Genomic DNA, 19,859 nt, shown 5'->3' on the forward strand with positions numbered 1-19,859 from the left:
GGGACTGGATGCCCCAAACAGCCTGGCCAACTGCTTGGTGTGTAAGAGATATTTTTTGACGGCTGCATTCCTACAGGGTCCACTACCAAGACAGAACCATCCATAGCCAGCAAAGCCTTCTCTGCTTTGCGGGGAGCCTGAAGGAATGGTGGTGACAGGGACCGGCATATGTCAGCCAAAGTGGCCGGGCTTCTTCAGAGAAAAGGCCCTTGTTCTCTCTGTGGGATTTGGGAGAACCTTAAAATATCAACTACTCCAGGCTTCCTCAGAGATAACTGAGCTTAAAGTTGCCTAGGAAGGGCCAGGGAGATGGTGCAACAAGTGTCTGGTAGAGCCCAGGTATTGACCTGGCTGGCATTATATGGTCCCCCAGATAGGCCTGGAGCAACCAGATTTGGGTCAGGAATATCCCTCAGCATCACCCCAAAATACAAACAACCAAAACAAGAATGTACAAAGGGACTAAGTTAAACACACAAACTTTTAAGGGCTGGGGATGTACATGGGTAGAGGAACATAGCTTTTACAATTACAAAGCTCTGTACTGATTCCCAGCATTACACACAAAGTTAAAAAAAAAATACTGAGCTGAAATTTCAGGAAAGGTTCTTAGTTATCAAGATTTTAATTTAAAATTTTCTCCTAAAAGCCACACCCAGCTGTGCTGGGAATTGGAGCAAGCATGTGGTGGTGGGGATGGAGTACAGGGTCTCAAATATGTAACCCATGTTTGAGTTAAACATGTTTTCCCATATGGGAAATTGAACCTGGGGCCAACAGTTGAGAATTAGGGGGGTGCAGAGAATACTATACTTGATCCACAGCTGGTCATGCTTAGGACTTACTTTTGCTCTGTGCTAAGGTCCCCTGGCAGAACTTGGGGGACCACATGGGGTAATGGGAATTGAACGAGTTACTTGCATGATGAGTATACGACAGACAGTACTATCTCTCTGGAACAAGACATATTTTTTTTGTTGTTGTTTTGTTTTTTTGGGTCACACCCGGCAGCACTCAGGGTTTACTCCTGGCTCTACGCTCAGAAATTGCTCCTGGGAGCATATAGGATGCCGGGATTGGAATCACCATCGGTCCTGGATCAGGTGCTTGCAAGGCAAATGCCCTATTGCTGTGTTATCTCTCTGGCCCCAAAACATTAATTTTTTTTTGGGCCACACCTGTTAACACTCAGGGGTTACTCCTGGCTTGGGGGACCATATGGGATGCCGGGGGATCGAACCGAGGTCCGTCCTAGGCTAGCGCAGGCAAAGCAGGCATCTTACCTCTAGCGCCACTGCGCTGGCCCCAAGACATAAATTTTTAAACAGTTCTTTAGGAGATTTTTATGAGCAAATTTGAGAAGAGCTGAAGGAATCTAGACCTTGTTCCATAGAAGAGGAAACAAAGGTGAAGGAAGGGACTCGTGCAATAGAGTACAGCAGGTAGGGTGTTAGCCTTGCACAAGGCTGACCTGGGTTTGATCCCTAGCACCCTATATGGTCCCCCAAGCACCACCAGGAGTGATTCCTGAAAACAGAGCTAGAAGTAACTCTTGATCACACTGGAAAAACCCTTGCCCTCTCCCAAATCAATAAAGTAAAGGGAGGAAAAGGCTTACTTAACCTGACCACCATGAGAGAAACTGTCTTTTTCTCTTTTCTCTCTCCTGTTCCTTAAAATAATAACAAAAGCAAATGCACTGATATTCTTAAGTGAAAATGTCAAGTGCGAGAAAGCAAATGTCAGGCTAAGTGTTACCCATCAGGAAAACGGTGCCTTAACTGACAGGGCAGGGGAGACCCAAAGGCAGGAGGGCTTGAAGCAGAACTTAGCACCAGAGAATTGGTAGTGGTGGAGGGGGGCAGCCCACCTCTGAGATCTTCTGGAACTGGTTGTTGGACTGGCTGCACTTCTCCGCTGTTTCCAGCGCCACCTTATAGTTATCCACAAATGCTTTGTACACACCGAGCTGGCTGGCCTGCAGGGAGAAGACAGGGAGGAGGAGAGGCAGGGAAGGGCAGGCGAGGGATGGGGAGAGAGGATTAATGAATGGATGAAAGCTAAACCCCAGCACCTGGAGCTCCCTCCACACTCACAACCTCTAACTTGGCCCCAAAGGGCTAGCTGGGAGGCAGGATGTGCCTACTACTGCATCCCTTTGAACCGGGCAGTTTCCATAGAAACCGGGGTCCAGCCAATATATGAGATTAATAAAGGGGTGCTGGGGGATGGGAGCGGGACAGGGCTTTGTTGGCATGCCAGAAATTCAACTCATCACAGCATTTAGCAATATTTAGCACATCAAGGTCTCTAGGGTTTGAAGCTGGGTAACACCTCACACCTCTTTCACATCCTGGAATGAGCTGGAGCAAGGGAAGATGCTCAGCACCCCACTACCCTGGCTGTGTGTGGGGTACACTGTTTAAAGGTGCAATTCCCCATCTCTCCTCCTTAGTCTCCCAGGAGTAGGGGAGGGCTGAGAGTAGGGGGGAATAGTGACAGACCTGCCTCACGACACATTTGCACATCAGTCTGAATCCAAAACAGAGTTTTCCATAATTTTAAGACCACATAAAGCCTATGTCCTCTGGGGAGGCAGAACAGATGTTATAGCCCTTTCTCCAAGGGAGAAACTGAGACTCGTTAATTCAGTTCCTCAAATATTCACGGAATATGCAGGACACACTTTCTCTGTGTCCTGCATATGTATTTCCTCTTAAGGGAGCAAAGGGTGGAAATTCTAATTAAAACCATGAGATACTGTTTCATACCCATCAATCTGGTCGAAATTTAAAAGTCTAATTATATTAGCATTGGCAAGAATGTCAGGGAGGAGGGGGAGGAGAGACACCAAAGACTGAACACATGCTCCGAAAGCAGGGGGCCTGGGCTCTGTTTCCATCACCGAAAAGTCCCCTGAGCACCACTAGGTGTGACTTAAAACCCAAATCAATCAATCAATCAATAAAATAAAAAGGAATATGAGCAAGTTAGCAACTTTTACAGCCTGCTGGATGGGTGGGGGAAGAGAGATGTGTACGAGAGTATAGTTATTTGAAGAGTAAGTTGTCAATACGACTGCAAAACCCCTATACACTAAAAGCCCAGCATTCTACTGGCCTATGTAGGGACCACTAATTGCCTCCGGTGTCTGAACTGTGAATGTGAATTCTAACCCCCATCTCAGAGGCAGGGGATTATGAAAAGAAATGCAATGAACTCAGTGTTTATTTATTTTTGGGGCCACATCCAACTGCGCTCAGGAGTCATTCCTGGCTCTATGCTCAGAAATTGCTCCTGGTAGGCTCGGGATGCTGAGAATTGAACCCAGGTCTGTCCTGGGTTGGCCAAGTGCAAGGCAAACACTCTACTGTTGTGCTATCTCTCCAGCCTCTGAACTCAGTGTTCAAATACTGATTATGTTATATGATAATATTTTGGATCCAGTGAACTAAATAAAATATATTTTAATTTCTACTGCTTTTTAAAAAGCAATTTTGCATTCGCTTTTTAATTTAGTTTTATTTTGGTTTGAAGGACACACCTGGCTGTTCTCAGGGACCTTGTGGGCTTGGGGGACCATATGGGATGCTGGGATTGAACTTGGATCAGCTGCAAACAAGGTAAGTGCTCAACCTGCTGTGCTGTCTCTCCAGTCCCTCTCCTGGTTTGGGGGGGGGCATGTCTGGTAGAGGACTCAGGGCCACTGCTGATGATGCTGAGGGGCCCATGGCAGTAATTCACTAAAATGGACAAATGTTTGGAACTGGAGAAATAATACACTGGGTAGGGACTTGCTATGCACACAGCAGACCTAGGTTTAACCCCTGCACCCATATGGTTCACTGTGCCTGCTAGGAGAGACCCCACTCCCCAGCCATGAGTAAGTCCTAAGTACCACAGGCTGTAGCCCAAAAGCAAAATAAAAAAAAATACTTGAACTGGGGCCAGAGAGATAGCACAGTGGGTAGGGTGTTCACCTTGTACACAGCTGATCTGGGTTCGATCCTGGGCATCCCATATGGTCCCCTGAGCCAACCAGAAGACATTTCTGAGCACAAAGCCAGGAGTAACTCCTGAGTGCCCCTGGGTGTGGCCCAGAAAAAAATAATTGAACAATTGTTTTATAAGTTTAGTTATTGCAGGACCTAGCAGAGAGCAAAACCTGCAGACAGTCAACATCCTTTTATCAAATGTCCGAGTATTTGCATACAACTTAGGTAACCTTCCCTTATGCTTTAAATCACCTCTAGATTTCCATTCAATGCCTGCTATAAAGGAAATGCCATGTAAATCATTGTTTGGCTATACTGTTTAAGTGATAATGATAAGAAATAAAAGCCTTAACATGTTCAGGACAGATGCTGCCATCTTAGACCTATCTACAAGGCAACTGGTCTTGATCTGTGAACAGGTGAATGCCTGATGTTAACCTCTTGTAACAGTAATTGGACCTGGACACATCCTTGGACATATCCCTCTGTAATGGACAACAATCAGGCGGGTATTTAAGGAAAAAGTTTGATAGTTGGGGGACCCAGTGTAGAGTCCAGAACCCACTGGGGCTAGAGAAAAAGCATCAGTGAGATGCTTCCTACTCCATCTCTATCTTTCTCTATTCTCTTTCTCAAAGTCAGAACTAGAGGCTTCCCCAGGCCCTCTCTGGCCAGTAAATTACCTATCTTTCTCTTAGAAACAACACCCCCTTGTTTCTATGTCCCTCTCTCCTCTCCCCCCATACCCTAGGCCAGGCTGCTTGTCTGTCCTGGGTCACTACATTTTGGTGTCTGTGTGGGCACCACACCCCACCTGGCAACCAGGTCCTCCAGCCCTTGCAGCTTTGTGGCCTTTGCACTTAGTTTTTGGGTTTTCTTTCTTTCTGTTTTTTTTTTGGGGGGGGGGTTTGGGTCACACCCAGCAGCACTCAGGGGTTACTCCTGGCTCTGCGCTCAGAAATTGCTCCTGACTCGGGGGACCATATGGGATGCTGGGATTCAAACAACCGTGTCTTGAATTGGCTGTGTGCAAGGCAAATGCCCTACCACTGTGCTATCTCTCCATCCCGCCTTTACACTTAGAACCTATGAGTATGGAGTGCCATAAAACACAGGTGTGGGCTGAAATACAAAGTGCTGCCTGCTGAGACCAGTAGTTGTTTCTCAGCTGAGAGGAGGAGCTGGAGAGACAGCACAGCAGCAGGGTGTTTGCCCTGCACACAGCCAACACAGGACGGACCCCAGTTAGATTCCCAGCATCCCATATGCTCCCTTGAGCCTTCCAGGAGCAAGTTCTGAGAGCAGAGCCAGGAATAACCCAAGCGCCGCCAGGTGTGACCCTCCCCCAAAAAAGGGATAAATTTGGAGGGACAAAGGGTGTTCCCCTACACCAGGGATACTTTATCTTCTACACTTATGAGTCTCTCTGGATACTTGGAAAACATCATATATGCTGAATCTAGGAGGGAGCACCCCAGGACCTCTGCTTTCTGCAGTCTTGAGAAGGCTCAAAAGACTCCCCCAAAAGTTGGGAGGACCTGAACTCCCCCACAGCAGAGAGAGTCCTCTGAGGAAACTGGTGGAGTAAGAGTGGGGGCAGGAGAACCAGAAAGGAAATGAGAGAACCAGGAACTGTGGGAGGTGAGGTCAGTGCAGGAGCCTGCAGGGTCAGCTCAGAGGGGCTCCCGGAAGGAAGGCCCTTGGACAAGGGCCAGAGAGGCAGAGCTGGGATCCTTTCCAGAACACAGCCTGCTCCTGCCCCGTGGTGTCCTACTCTCTAGGGAGTCAGAACACTCTGCAGAGCAGGGCGTGAACCACCTGGCAGAAGCCATCGCAGGCACTGCCTTCCCCACAGTACACCCTTGTCGGGGCCAGCCTGCCAGGGTTATTAACTGGGAAGTGGAGGTTGCTTGGAAACAGCAGCTTGGCACTGGGGGTGATCTCATAAAACAAACAACAGAGATGCTAATTCTCTTCTCTGGGCAATGGATAATCAAATACCCAGGGACCAGCTGAAAGGAAACTGCCTCCAGATGCCTGGCCTGGCCCACCCCACCCAGGCTGCCCAAGCCTGCAACCTCAGGGCCCTCTATGCCTGAAGCCAGGGCAGCAAGGATGGGGAACCAGTTCATGATGGGGCCCTTAGAATTAGGAGCAGAATGAGGGACCCTGGTGACTGACTTCAGGGTTCACAGGATAAAGTAGAACCATCTTCCACTAGGGTCAGGACCACTCCCTTTTGTTCTCTTCAACAGTTCCTGGGACCAAGTGAGAGTGATATATGGGTGAGTGTTCACTGCCCTACACTGGGCAGAGCAAGTCTCCTAGCCCTGCCAGGAACCAAGCATGTTCTTTTCTTACTATAATACTTTCTGCAGTGCCTCCTCATATGCACTTTACAGGTCTTAACTCAGTCATTGGGGTGGGGGTCACCCCTGCCATCGCTCAGGGAACACACCTGACTCTGCGTGCAGAAATCAGGGGGACCATGAGGGATGCCGGGATTCGAACCACTCCTTGTCCTGGATTAGCTGTGTGCAAGGCAAATGCTCTACCACTGTGCTATCTATCTCTCTGGCCCATTAACTCACTTAGTCTTACCAGGATTCTATTCACAGATCTTAACTCAGTCTTCACAGTGATCCAATTCACAACAATCATATTACTGCTCTCATTTTTCACAGGGTCATGGAGAGATTAGGTAAGTGATCCAAAACCACAAGTTTAATCTCTGAAAAAACTGAGATTTGAATACAGCAGTGACATAGCTCTGGAGGCCTTACTTATCCTATAACTCTGATTGTTCTCTTGTCCCAATGGCCAATATCATGGTATCTACCCAACCTCCTTACTCACCCATTCATCTATCGATCATCGACCCACACCCATCCAACCAACCACTTATCAACCGACACATTCATCCATCCATTCACCCACCCACTCACTCAGGCATTGATTTATATATATCCATGCAACCCACCTACTCACTAAGTCACTAACTCTCTTATCCATCTATCCATCACCCACCCATCTATGTATTTAGCAATAGAAGTTCTTTTGGGGGTGTCTAAAGATAAAGAAAATACAGGCTATTTATAGCTTATCTATAGCTTATGGCTTTGGGGAAAACAGCAAATAATCATATGTATTCACTGGGGGGGATAAGCAAAGAAGCAGCTTTTTAGAAAAAAAAAAGACTTCTAGAGACATCAGTTCTAAGCTTGGAACTGACAAGCAGCAGTCAGGAATAATGAGAACAAACATTTTAACAGGTGGAACTACTGGTTCAAGTAAAACTGCTTGTTGAGGACAAAGAATAAGGTGACAGCTGCCAGAGGCCAGGGGTATAGGAGGCCAGCAGAGAGAAAGAATTGTCTAAGCCATCCCTCTGGGCTTGGCCATTTACCCCTTGGACAAAGGGAAGCCTCTGAAGGGATTTAAGTAGAGGAGAATCAAATGCACCAGAAGCTGCAGCACTGGTGAGGTGAAGGTCATAAGAGGCTGAAGTCAAGGGTGCAGCGAGGTGAACGGGGGAGGGAAGTGTGCATCAGAGAAGTGAGTTCAGTATAAGGAAACAAGACTTTTATGGCCACTGGTCAGTCATAAACAGCTACTGTCCCTTTAAAGGTGAAGATGCCAGTTACCAGATGTTCGCCCCTTGTATATAAAGGGTATAGAAAGCTGGGGCTGAAGTGCTAGGGGCACCCTGCTAGATTGCTCCTGCTGCATGGTTGCTGCTGAATTGCTGGAGAAACTGTTTACCGCATCCCAGCTCCAGCTGTCTTTTGCTGCCTCTCCTACAGGTCTGGGCCTAACACTCAAAGCTGGGATGAAGCTCACTGGTAGAGCACATGCTTCTCATGTATGTGGCCCCAGGTTCAATTCCCAGTTACATGCTTCCAACTAACGACTTCTCTGGGCCTGGGGGAGGACAAAGGTCAACCCAAGAGCCTGGTTGATGGCATCACCTAGTGAGATAAAGGAGAAGAAAAGAGCTAAGGACTTTAAACACCATGTGCAAAGCTAAGCATGCTGAGCTGAAGGCCAGGAGTATCCAAACCAGAGCTTTGTGTCAGAAAGCAGAGGGGCCACCCTTGCAAGGAAGAATGGGGTGGCTGTGGCCCCACCATTCATATACTAAGAACAGTAGTGAAACTGTTGGTGTGTTTTGAGGAGACAGACAGAGCGAGGGAAGAGAGCAGCAGAGAAACTCCGATAACACCTCCTAGGAGCCTTTCCCAGCTCCAGTCTGCACCTGGACCCCCTCCACACCATCTCTCCCAAAGCAAGAGGTCTATGGCCCAAGGCTTTGTGTCCCAGGGACCCCAGCAGACTTGGGATCACTGACATGGTCTCCCCACAACTGGGGATGCAGAGGCAACACAGGGTGGGGTATCACCCTGTCCCAGGTGAGAGTCCTTCCTACCCAGCAATGAGATGGGGATTTTTTTGTTCCATTCTGGGACTCAATCACCTACCCCTGTTTCCCAGTATCCCTAGAAGCACTTGAGGGCTCAATAGGGAGGAACCATCATTGGAGGAACCAGCCACTCAGGCAGCTGTGAGGCACTTCTGTCCCAAATAGACTCACCAGCTTCTGAAAAAGGTGGCCCATGGTGACCTGGCTGTCCCACTGCTGCACCTTGGGGCAGAGGTTGTCGTAGAACTCCTTGTGGATCTCATAAATGTCCTGGATCTTGTAGAAGATGGTCTCGATTTGCTGGATGGTGAGCACAGGCTGGGAGGTGGTGGCTGTGGCCTTCAGGGGCTTCATGGGCTGGAAGAGAAAGGAAGGAAGGGAGGGAGGAAAGGGAGGGAAGGGAAGGAAGGGAAGGAAGAGAAGGAAGGGAAGGAAGGAGGGAGGGGAGGGAGGGAGGGAAGGAAGGAAGGAAGGAAGGAAGGAAGGAAGGAAGGAAGGAAGGAAGGAAGGAAGGAAGGAAGGAAAGGCAAATGAAAAGGCAATGACCAGAGTGCCAGTGGGCCAGGCACTGGAGCCCTTATGAGTCCCACATCATGTCCAGATAAGGCTCTGAGCAGAGGGCACCTGGAATGCGGTTTGTATCCAGGCCCTATCAAGCCTCATCCCACAAAGACCAAGCAGAGAGCCCTTAATACCCTTCCCTGACCTCTCACTGCCAGAGTCCTATAGCCATCACCCCCAGGCTATATGTGGGCATAACAGGATGCAGTTTCTCTTTATAATGGTTCATGTTCCAAGTCAAAAGCCTGGTCTATGGAAGGAACCTGACCCAGCCCTGAGCTGTTTTCTTCCAAAATACAGAACAGGAGGCCAGGACTTATATGTAGTATCTCAGAGATCCAGATCAACCTCTCCTACACTGATATTCAAGTTCCTAGCCCAGGACAGGAGCACGTGCAGGCAGTATCCCTGGGGCCCTGCAGATCTCCTGCCCTACCATCAGAACCATCTTTTCACCAAGCCTGGTCAGTCTTAATGTCTCTTGATGCCAAGGCTGACATGCAAGATAAAATTAACCCATCGAGCCGGAGAGATAGCACAGTGGGTAGTGTTTGCCTTGCATGTAGCTGACCCAGGACAGACTGGGGTTCAATTCCCAGCACCCCATATCCTGGCTCCAGAGCCTGCCGGGAGCAATTTCTGAGCGCAGAGCCAGTAGTAACAACCCCTGAATGCTGCCAGGTGTGGCTGCCTCCCCCAAAAGTTGAGGGACTGGAGTACAGCAGATAGGACACTTGCCTTGCATGTGACAGACCTGGGCTCAATGGTTGCTGGCACTGCGTATTGTCCCCTTGAGCCCACCAGGAGCGATCCCTAAGCTCAAAGGCAGGAGTAAACCCTGATCATGATGGGTGTGGTCCAGATACAGACAAAAATAAAAAAAACTCAAACATTTGTTCAAAAGAACAGAAAGACTGAAAAAGAAAGGACACCTCTAGCTGATATCTTCCCTAGGTTCCCAGTGATCCAACTATAGCAAAGCCTTGGAGGAGTCTGGAACCTGCCACAAAGCAGGTGAGTAAAGTGGGGCCCATCCACCTGACAGACAGCACAGCCCTGGACAGCCTGGGTGCATGTTCTTCCCCCAAGGGCAGGGCAGGATGGAGGGAGGCAACGACTTGCTCTGGGTTTCTCTGCTGACCTGAGAGCAAGTACAGGGCTAGGAGCAGTGTCTCCCCACCAGCAGAGAATGGGCAGCTGGTCACTGAAAACGTTGGTCAGGAGGGCTCTCTCACAAGCACATACATACAGAGACCTCAGAGCTGGGCTCACTGGAGCCATGCTCCCAGCTCCATGGGACCCTGTCCTGCCCTCTGCCTTACTCTGAGAACAGCAGTACTTGGAAAAACGCACCATCTGCTGGCTCGCACACCTGGCAGGCTGCCTTATCTTCCCACTTCTAGGAAGCTCATGGCAGAGCACATGCCTTGCGTGTGTGATGCCTGGGTTCCATCCCCAGCACTGCAAACTAAAAAAACTGAAAGTTCTGTAAAGATGATAAAGGCAGGACAAAACAAAAGGCCTCCTGCTGACCCTCTTAGTCCTGGCGCCCCCTGATGCTATAGGACACTCCTTAGCAAGGAAGTATACTGGGGGCCAACAGCACAGACCAGGCCATGTGGGTTTGGCCCCCAATTCTGCTAGTGATTCTGAATCACTGCAGGCATCTGGGGAAAGATTTCAAAGGGCTGGAGCCCATGCCTAGCATGCATGAGGCCCAGAGTTAGATCCCTGGCACAACATGACTCCAAAGCATTGGCCCTGAGCACCACTGGGAAGCCCCACCTTCCCAAACACAAGTACAGGCAAGTTACTCAGCAGTGCTGGGCTTCAATAGCCTTATTTGTAAGCCTGGAATGCTGTTACCTTCTCAAGAACAAGACGAGAAGAACAGACATCATTTATATAAAGTATCTAGTACGTGTCTGGCACATAGGAGGGAGGGAATCAATAAAGGTTTGAAGAAACTGTTATTACTAGTCACAAAGAATGTTCCAAAGACAAGGCGTGGCCAGATGCTGGTAGTATTAACTGATTCACAAAACTCACCCACTCCCTGTGAAGGCCAAAGGGAGACATAGGTGGCAGGTGGGATAGTGGGGAAGAGGGGATGATAGGGGAGGGCACACACAGGCTGTATCCCCCAGGCAGCCTTGTTGGAAACAGAAGCAGGCACATTAAGTTCCCTGCAGTTTCCTTAGTGCCTGCCCCTGGGCAGGAACACAATTGGTACTGGAGGAGCTGGGAGAAAGCCAGAATACCTGTGGCTGCAAGGCAGGTAGAAGGGACAGGCTGACAGGACAAGAATGCAGCTTTGAAGCCCATACAGGGTGCAGCATTCCTGGGAGGGGAGTAAGCAGGAGAGCAATTTTCCAATTTTCTTTACAGAAAATTATTTTTCTGACTCACGATCGCTGCTCTGGGATATAATCTATTTGGTTAGACTGAATCAAGACTAGCAAAACTAGCAGACAAGGCCAGATGGGAAGGACTGAACTGCGGTCCTGCAGAGGGAGGGGGCAATGGGCAGGGGTGAGGAAGAGGGGTGATCTGGGGCTGGAAAAGCCAGAGTGGGGTGGAAAGGAATCCTGTTCTGACATGGATGCTGAAAGAGCATCCTTCACTCACTGGGATGGATCCTGGTACTCCAGAAAAGGGACAGAGTTGACCGGCACCACAGTCAGAACTGATTCTTCAGACCTAGGCAAGGATCAGGGAAGTGTGTGTGTCTGTCTCTATAGTGGGCACTGAGGAGAGAAATGAAGGAAACAGGGTGGGGTCAGTGCCAGAAAAGGGCAGACAGCTCAGACAATGTGCCAATGCAGACACACACATATAGTCTTTTTCCTTTTCAGCTTCTCAATAGGTCCCCAAAAGGGGAAGATGAAGATGTTCACCAGTGCAGCGGAAGCTCACATGGCAGGGCTGTACTCAGTGCCAGAAGGTTCTCATGACAAAGCTTTTGGTTCACCCCTGATTTCACTAGGGAGAAGGCCAGAGCTGGGTGTGTTGATGGCTGGCCAGTGACAATGTTGTTTAGACCTGGGAAGCCTGCAGTATAGGCCCATGGCTGGAATTGACAACCCAACACTCAGCTCTGATCTGGTGTCTCCTGACTACCCCTGTGCTGGACCCCTGTTGTCCTTTTTTCCACAGAATCCTGCTGCAGAAGGCCAGGGGGACCCCTGGTGTTCTATGCAATTGGGGGAGGGCCAGCATTTTATAGAGGATCCTTAAGTGACCTCTAACTCACCCCTAGTTCTCAGGAAGAAGGCCTGGGTGGTTCCAAGCCATTTGTCTGCTCTGTTCCCTGCAACCTGCCTTTCAAAACAAGAGAAAAGAAATCTACCACTTCCTCCACCTCCTGTTCTTTCCAGAAGGCTTGAAGCTCTCAGAGTCCTCTGGGGAACCCAGGAGGAAGGACCCATCGCAGATGCTATAGATAGAAAGACTGGGACTGGAGACTGCCAAGCAAAAGGCCTGGGGAGGTTGGTAGAGGGTCATCAAGGCAAGGGAGAGGAAGAATGGCAGGCACGTGGGGGTGAGGCCAAATTACAATCATTGGCTCTCATCTCCCTTCCTCCTTCCCTCACCTCAATGTTGCCCAGGCTCCCAGAACCTCACTTGTAATCTGAGCTGACTAGGAATTTAGGGGTTCCAGAAGATTACCAAACTCAGCTCAGCTGCTAATCCAGGGAGCAGGAACAAGGCTGTTTGGAGTCTCTGCCTGAGCCAGCAAGTGTACACATCTTGAGTACACACATCCAGTGTTTGCATATCAGGAAGTGTCAAGCAGAAAACAGTGGAGCACATTAGAAGCCCCAGAGCTGTGGGAATGGGGGTGGGGTATTGAGAAGACTGGGGTGTGGGAGGAGCAAACAAAACAGGAGAAATTGTGTTTTCTTTCAAAGCCCCTTGTCAGATCACAGCCAAGGCATGAGACTTGAGCTCTAGGGTGTTGGAAAGGCACCTCCCTCTGTTTCAACCAGTGTAGGGAGGAGGGGGAAGGGCTAAGATGTCTTATCTGGAGTTTATCATCTCATGGCCCGGCCCCCTCTCCAGGAGGCCTAACCACAGACCCGGCCTTCTAGCTCTCATGCCTGGGGGTGTGTGGGTTGTGAGCAGGAAGAATCTGCCCAGGATCACTTCAGGACTTGGTCCTCTATCTACTTCCCAGTTGAAGCCTTTGGGGCAAGTGCTGCTAGATAGAAAGGCTGTCAGGGAGGAGTGCCTTTGCTCTAAAAATGGGTGATTTGTGCCAGGACAAAAGGAAACTCAAATGAGGCCCAATGACAGAGAGAAATCTAGTTGGAATCTAGAGCACCATATTAAGAGGACTTGGCCTCCCCTTCCTTCAGGGAAAGGGTGTGCTAACATCAGGGAACAGGTCCCAGCCTGCATTTCTTTCCAGTGAAAACAAGGCACCAGTTTCCTCTAAGAGATGTTCCGAGAGCTTCAGGACAGATTCACACAATCTTCTCAATAACTCCCAGCTTGCTCTGCCCAGATGCAGAAGATGAAGCGTAAAAGGTGGTGAGTCTGCAGGTCCTGTAAGTAAGCCACCAAAGTGGGGCTGCAAAGCCTGCTTCCTCTGTCTCAACTCCCTTCACATTGCCGCCTTGTAGTCTAGTCATTTCATCTACACCCTGGAGTTTGGCCCAGCAACTCAGTTTCTATTTTATGTGTATCTAACTAACAATTTACTTGATTAACCTCCTTCCTTCAGCTAACATTTAAATGCCTTAGCAGCTGGCATTGTACTGGGTCTCCAAAAGGATCACCAGATCTTCTCAGCCCATGGAAGAAAGGTCTTGAAATGATTTCTAATCTCTAGATAAGAAACTGAAACTCATGACTTTATACTGGCTTGCCCAAAACCAGAGGTTTGCAAACCCACATCACACATAGAAATAGCATGAACCAGAATCCATACATATACCAATCAAAGCTTTCAAGAAACAAGAGCTGGAGCAGGCGTGATAGCATAGCAAGTGGGGCATTTGCAGGAGGCTGACCCAGGTTTAATCCTCAGTATGCCATATGGCCCCTAGAGTCTGCCAGGAGTAATTTCTGAGTAAAGAGCCAGGAGTAACCCCTCAGCACAACTGGATGTGGCCCCCAAATCAAAACCAAAACTTAAAACAACAAAACTAAACTAAACAAAAAAAACAAAACAAAACACAGGAGCCAGGTAGATAGCTCAAAGGGCTGGAGCAAACAAACACATTGCATATGGAAAACTTGGGTTCAATCATTTGACACCACATCATGGATCTGCCAGGAGTATTCCCCAGCATGGTGATGTGTGACCCAAAACAACAAAACAAAAATCATTTCAAGGGGGCCAGTGAGGTGGCGCTAGAGGTAAGGTGTCTGCCTTGCAAGCGCTAGCCAAGGAATGACCGTGGTTTGATTTCCCCCCCACCCCCCTTCCCCCAAGCCAGGGGCAATTTCTGAGCGTTTAGCCAGGAGTAACCCCTGAGCATCAAACGGGTGTGGCCCAAAAAACAAAACAAAAAAAAAACAAAAAACAAAATCATTTCAAGGGTCCAGAGAGATAATATAGCAGGCAGAGCACTTTCCTTGCACATGGCTAACCTTAGTTAGATCTTTGGCATCTTGTACGACCCTCTGAACCCCTCAAAGAGTGATCCCTGAGCACACAGTCAGGAGTAAGTCCTGAGTTGGCTCCCAAAACAAGCAAAAACCATTTCAAGGGGCAAGAGTGATAATATAGCAGGCAAGGTGTTTGCCTTGCATATGGCCATCCTAAGTTTAATTCCCAACAACACATATGGTTCCTGGAGCCCACCAGGAGTAAGCCGTGAGTACCACTAGATATGGCCCAAAACCAAAGCAAAAAAAAAAAGTCAAGAAACAGTACTTATTCTTACTGTATTTTCTTTCTCATTGTTTCTAAGCTCTGGTTCAACGCACTACAACAATTTGACAATGCACTACAAAAATTTGACAACCTGTTAAATGATTTGAAAGCACAGCCATAAATAGACTAGTGATGGCAAAGTCAAGTCTTATACTAGTTCTGATACCAGACTAGAATCTTTGTTTACCTGCCATACTGTCTGTCCCTTGACTAAAAGACATGGCAGGGCATAACATCAACTCCTAATGAACTCCACTACAAATAGCACATGTGTTTCAAAGTATCTATGCATTCAGATAATTTGGGGCAATAAATGCCAAGCCTCCCAAGACACTGGGTGACAACTTCTCAGATCACAGAAAGAGCATGCATGTGCATCATGCAATTCTTAAAGGAATGACTTTTTTACTCATCTACATGCCCAATTCCTCCTTTTTCTGATACTTTCTTATGTTAGACAGTGAAACACCAGAGGAGAGAATTTTACATGCCAGAATCACTCTGCATAATCTCCAGACACATTTAATAAGCACTTTGTTCAAGGCAAAAATATCTTACATCTGTGTGGTACTTTGACGTTTGAAAAACATTTTAACATTTTGGGGCTAGAGTGATAGTACAGCAGGGAGGGTCTTGCCTTGCATACAGTTAACTCAGCTCTATCTCCAGCATTCCATATGGTCTCTTGAGAACCACCATGAATGATTCTTTATTTGTTTCGTTTTGTTTTGTTTTTGGGTCACACTCAGCAGCGCTCAGGAGTTACTCTTGGCTCTATGCTCAGAAATCACTCTTGGCAGGCTCGGGAGACCATATGGGATGCTGGGATTCGAACCTATTATCCTTCTGCATGCAAGGCAAATGCCTTACCTCCATGCTATCTCTCCGGCCCCCACCATCAACTCTTCTTGAATGCAGAACCAGGAGTAACCCTTGAACACCTTGATTGTGCCAACAAACAAAAAAACCCAAAATATTGAATAATCCTCTACAGGATTCTCATTCTCCCAATGACATCTCTCTCAGAAAGGAAACTGAGGCATCTTTGTAGAGGTCTGGGGGGTTGGTCTATTGCCATGGAGCTCTCAAAACAACACAGAGAACTACCCACAGGTCCTGACCTAGGGTCACAAGGGTTTATTTTTCCCAGGAGGAAGCTAACTTGTATCAGCAATGACAGAAGTTTCAACCTGATGCCAGTAGAGATAGATCAGGGCAGAATGGAAGCAGGGGGTGTGCTCATCTGGACAGAGCACTGAGGCAGGGCTGAGGTTCAGTCCACTGTCAGGTATGATGGGAGATTTGCCAGGTAGGGCCTGGCTGTGTTGCGTTCAGCCCACAGCAAGGAAAGGAGGGCCTTGGCCCAGAGACACAAGGTCACTCTGGCAATGACCATTGCTGCCCAGAGCTGTGAGCACAGCAAAATTACAAGTTCATCTGTGGCAACGGACTGAACCTCTGCCTCTCTAAGTCCAAAATTCATTTTAGAGCAACGCTGTCTGACAGGAGGACCAGAGTCCACCAGATCATGTACTCACCAGCAACAAAGCTTCCAGCTGGTTAATATAGATCTCTTCACTGGCCAGAAACCCCGAGAGAACCAGCTTCCTCATCTCCAAGCCCTTCCCAGCTTCCACCTGTATAAAGGAAAACAAAAGCCAGAGTTCACGAGAGGATGTCAAAACCTGGGGGCAGAGGCCTGTTAGCTACCATTTTCATCATCTTCCATTAATAATTTCATAGGGGATAAAAGCTAGATAAACTGGGGCCCGAGAGATAGCATGGAGGTAGGGTGTTTGCCTTGCATGCAGAGGGACGGTGGTTCAAATCCCGGCATCCCATATGGTCCCTCAAGCCTGCCAGGAGCAATTTCTGAGCATAGAGCCTGGAGTAAACCTTGAACACTGCTGGGTGTGACCCAAAAACTGGAAAAAAAAAAAGAAAAGAAAAAGCTCCTAGATTTTGGACAATAGAGATATATTTAAAAAAAAAATCAATCTATTCCTATCACCAATAGCTTGCTTGCTTTCTCAACTACCCTTATGATTTGGTATCTTTCTACCCATCCTTGAACCTGTTCTGTCTTTGCTTTCATACCTGTGCTCAAGGCTTACTGCTTGCTCACTACTGAGGGATCCCTTCTAGGGATGCTCAACGGACCAACTATGTGTGGTGCTGGGAAACAAACCCAGGTTTGTCATGTGCTTACTTTCTCTCCAACTCCCAAATTGGACTGTGTTTTGTTTGTTTTTGTTTTGGGTCCACACCTGGTGGTGTTCAGGGAAGCATATGTGATGCCAGGAATCAAACCTGGTTGGGTTCCAGGCACCACACTAACCAGACAAGAATGCAAGACAAGCATACCTTACCTGCCTTACTATCTATCACTCTGACCTCTTATTCTGCTTTATAACATAAGACAAGAGAACATAGCTCTATCTAGTCTCATTTGTGGGGCATCAGAAACAGGGCAGAAACCAAACAAAGCATAGCTCACTGGAGGTGTGTAAGTGTGGTAAACAGTCTGTTAGAGAAGTAAGTCATGCCAGGGCAGGGCCTATCAGCCAGGAGGGCATTGCAGGGCCAGAACATGGCCAGAGGAAACAGCATAGAAGCTGAAGAAGGGCAGGGAAATAGAAGAGGCATGGAAGCCCCAGCTTTATATAGGTCATCTGGTTGGACCTCTCCTGGAATCCTGTGCCTGGGGTTCAATTCTACTATGAACGGGTCTGGCTGTGGGGCCCTAATCGTCCATCTTCCATGGCTACATGCAACTGGTTCCTGCAGCTGCTCCAGAATTCCTGCCTCTTTGTGGGGATCCTGCCTTAAAGTAGACCTATAGTATCAACCCACTTGTGATGGCACAGAGAAAGTACTAGAAAGGAACACATCTTCCAGATTGCTTAAATGTACGAGATGTCTTGTCTCTAAGATCCCCTTGTCTTTGCTCCCTCCTTCATTCTGTGGCCATGCCACATTTGGCTCCCAGGCCCTCAAGGTAAGGGTGTTCTTGCTGGTCTCTCAAAAGGCCTCCTTCCTTCTAGTAGCCCTCGATGCTGATGTGGCTGGGGATCTTAGCATCCCACATGACTGCTTGGTTCTTCTGGCTCATCTCTTCTCCTCTTCTCCCTCCTAGCCACACTCCAGAGTCAACCCTCTGAGAACACCACTTACATCTGATGCTTCTCAAGGATTGTCTATGCCTACCACGAAATGGGCTAATTTGGGAATTCAACCAGGATATGGACTATTTATGTGTGTGTCCTACAAACATTACAAAATTCCTGTAGTTACAATGGGAAACAAGCAAACAATGGCCCCTGTTGTCTTGTGGCTCATCTAGTGGGAGGGAAAGATGTTAAAATAGTAAAATAAGATACAGAACAGTAAACCAGGATGACAATGCAGCAGGTATTGCTGCTTTGCCTAGCACACAGCAGACCTGGGTTTGGTCCCCAGCAAGATTCATGCAATCCATATGGTCGGTCCCCTGAGCACAACCAAAAATTCCTCAGTGCAGAGCCAGAAGTAACCCCATGAGCATTGCTTTACCACAAACCAAAACCAAACAGAAAGTTTTTAATAGTGTCCTGTATGCTCCCAGCTCATGTGAGGTTGTGCATGTGATACTGAAGTAGATATCAAGGAAGCATCTGACACTATGACAGAGAGCCTTGAGTGGAGGGAGCCATCAGAACAGTGCAAGATGGTAGAATTTGGGGTGAGGGGCCGGAGAGATAGCACAGCAGTAAGGCATTTGCCTTGCATGAGGCCGACCTAGGACAGACCAGTTCAATTCTTGGCATCTCATATGGTCCCCTGAGCTTGCCAGGAGCAATTTCTGAGCACAGAGCCAGGCGTAACCCTTGAGCATTGGTGGGAGTGGTCCAAAAAAAACCAATCAATTAATAAACAAAATTATTTAAAAAAAATCAATAAAAGACCTGGGGTAGGATTCTAGCTCTAATACTTCCATGACTATGTGTCCCTTGGCCAGCCCTCTTTCTCTTTAAGTTCTGCCTCTTGGTTCCATTTGCATAATGCAAAATTAGGGGTTAAGTGAAAGAGTGGAAAGGACATGTGAGACTTGGGACAGGGAAGAAGGCTCATGTGCAGTGCATACTTTGCATGGGGGAGCTCTGGGTTTGATGTCCAGCACTATATGCTTCCTGGAACACTGCCAGCCCATCCTCTAAATACTGCACTAAACATAGTCAGGTATATCCTCCCCTCAAACAAAAGGACTTACTACCAAATGTCCCATGTTGAGACCTTGATAGCTGCTGAGTCTCTGTGAGATGCCAGCAAGTGGGGTTCAGTACTTAAACGGGTTCTATCAGCAGTGACCCATTTAGCAGATTTGTGCTGGAGTCAGCAGCTTCTTTTTTTATTTTTGTTTTTGTTTTGGGGCCACACCTCATGACCCTCAGGGGTTACTCCTGGCTATGCACTCAGAAATCGCTCCTGGCTCAGGGGACCATATAGGGTGCTGAGAATCCAACCCAGGTCTGTCCTGGGTCAGCCACATGCAAGGCAAATGCCCTATTGCTCGCTATATTATCGCTCCAGCCCCAGCAGCTTCTGAAATGTTATCTGATGCTGAGATATAAGCACAACCTTGTGCGAAAAATGCTCTCATCCCAACCCCTAAAAGGTAGGACTTGTCCTATATGGTAAAAGGGAGTGTAGAAGGGATAAAGTTAAGGATTTTCAGATAGAAGATTATCCTGGCTAATCTAGAAGGAACTGGATCTCAAAGCTCAGAGAAGGAAACCAAGGATCACAGTGAGAGTCAGCATGACCATAGATGGGGATAAGGACAGGGGGCAGAATGACTGTGATGTCAGAAGAGGCTATGTGGCCAGCTCTGACAATAGAGGATGGAGCCACAACCCAAGGAATACAGGGATGCTAGAAACGACAAGGAAAGGGTTCTTTTCTTTAGTGTTTCTACAATAAATGCAGCCCTGTTTGTTGGTCCTTTTCAACTTTGAGAATA

At 48.0% G+C, this 19,859-nt stretch overlaps 1 protein-coding gene across 4 annotated transcripts in view; it reads right to left on the bottom strand.

The window, feature by feature from the left end:
• Positions 1-19,859, bottom strand: part of ABR (ABR activator of RhoGEF and GTPase) — a 155,502-nt gene that overhangs the window by 61,260 nt on the left and 74,383 nt on the right. For all 4 annotated transcript variants that reach the window (XM_049782189.1, XM_049782197.1, XM_049782182.1 and 1 more), the window contains 3 exons: positions 16,399-16,497; positions 8,587-8,772; positions 1,871-1,978 (listed from right to left, as the gene is read on the bottom strand). In XM_049782189.1, the coding sequence (XP_049638146.1) occupies positions 1,871-1,978; positions 8,587-8,772; positions 16,399-16,497 (393 nt within the window). The remainder of the gene's footprint in view (positions 1-1,870; positions 1,979-8,586; positions 8,773-16,398; positions 16,498-19,859) is intronic.

The sequence above is a fragment of the Suncus etruscus genome, chromosome 1 (genome assembly GCF_024139225.1).
Source record: "Suncus etruscus isolate mSunEtr1 chromosome 1, mSunEtr1.pri.cur, whole genome shotgun sequence".
Classification (NCBI taxonomy): domain Eukaryota; kingdom Metazoa; phylum Chordata; class Mammalia; order Eulipotyphla; family Soricidae; genus Suncus; species Suncus etruscus.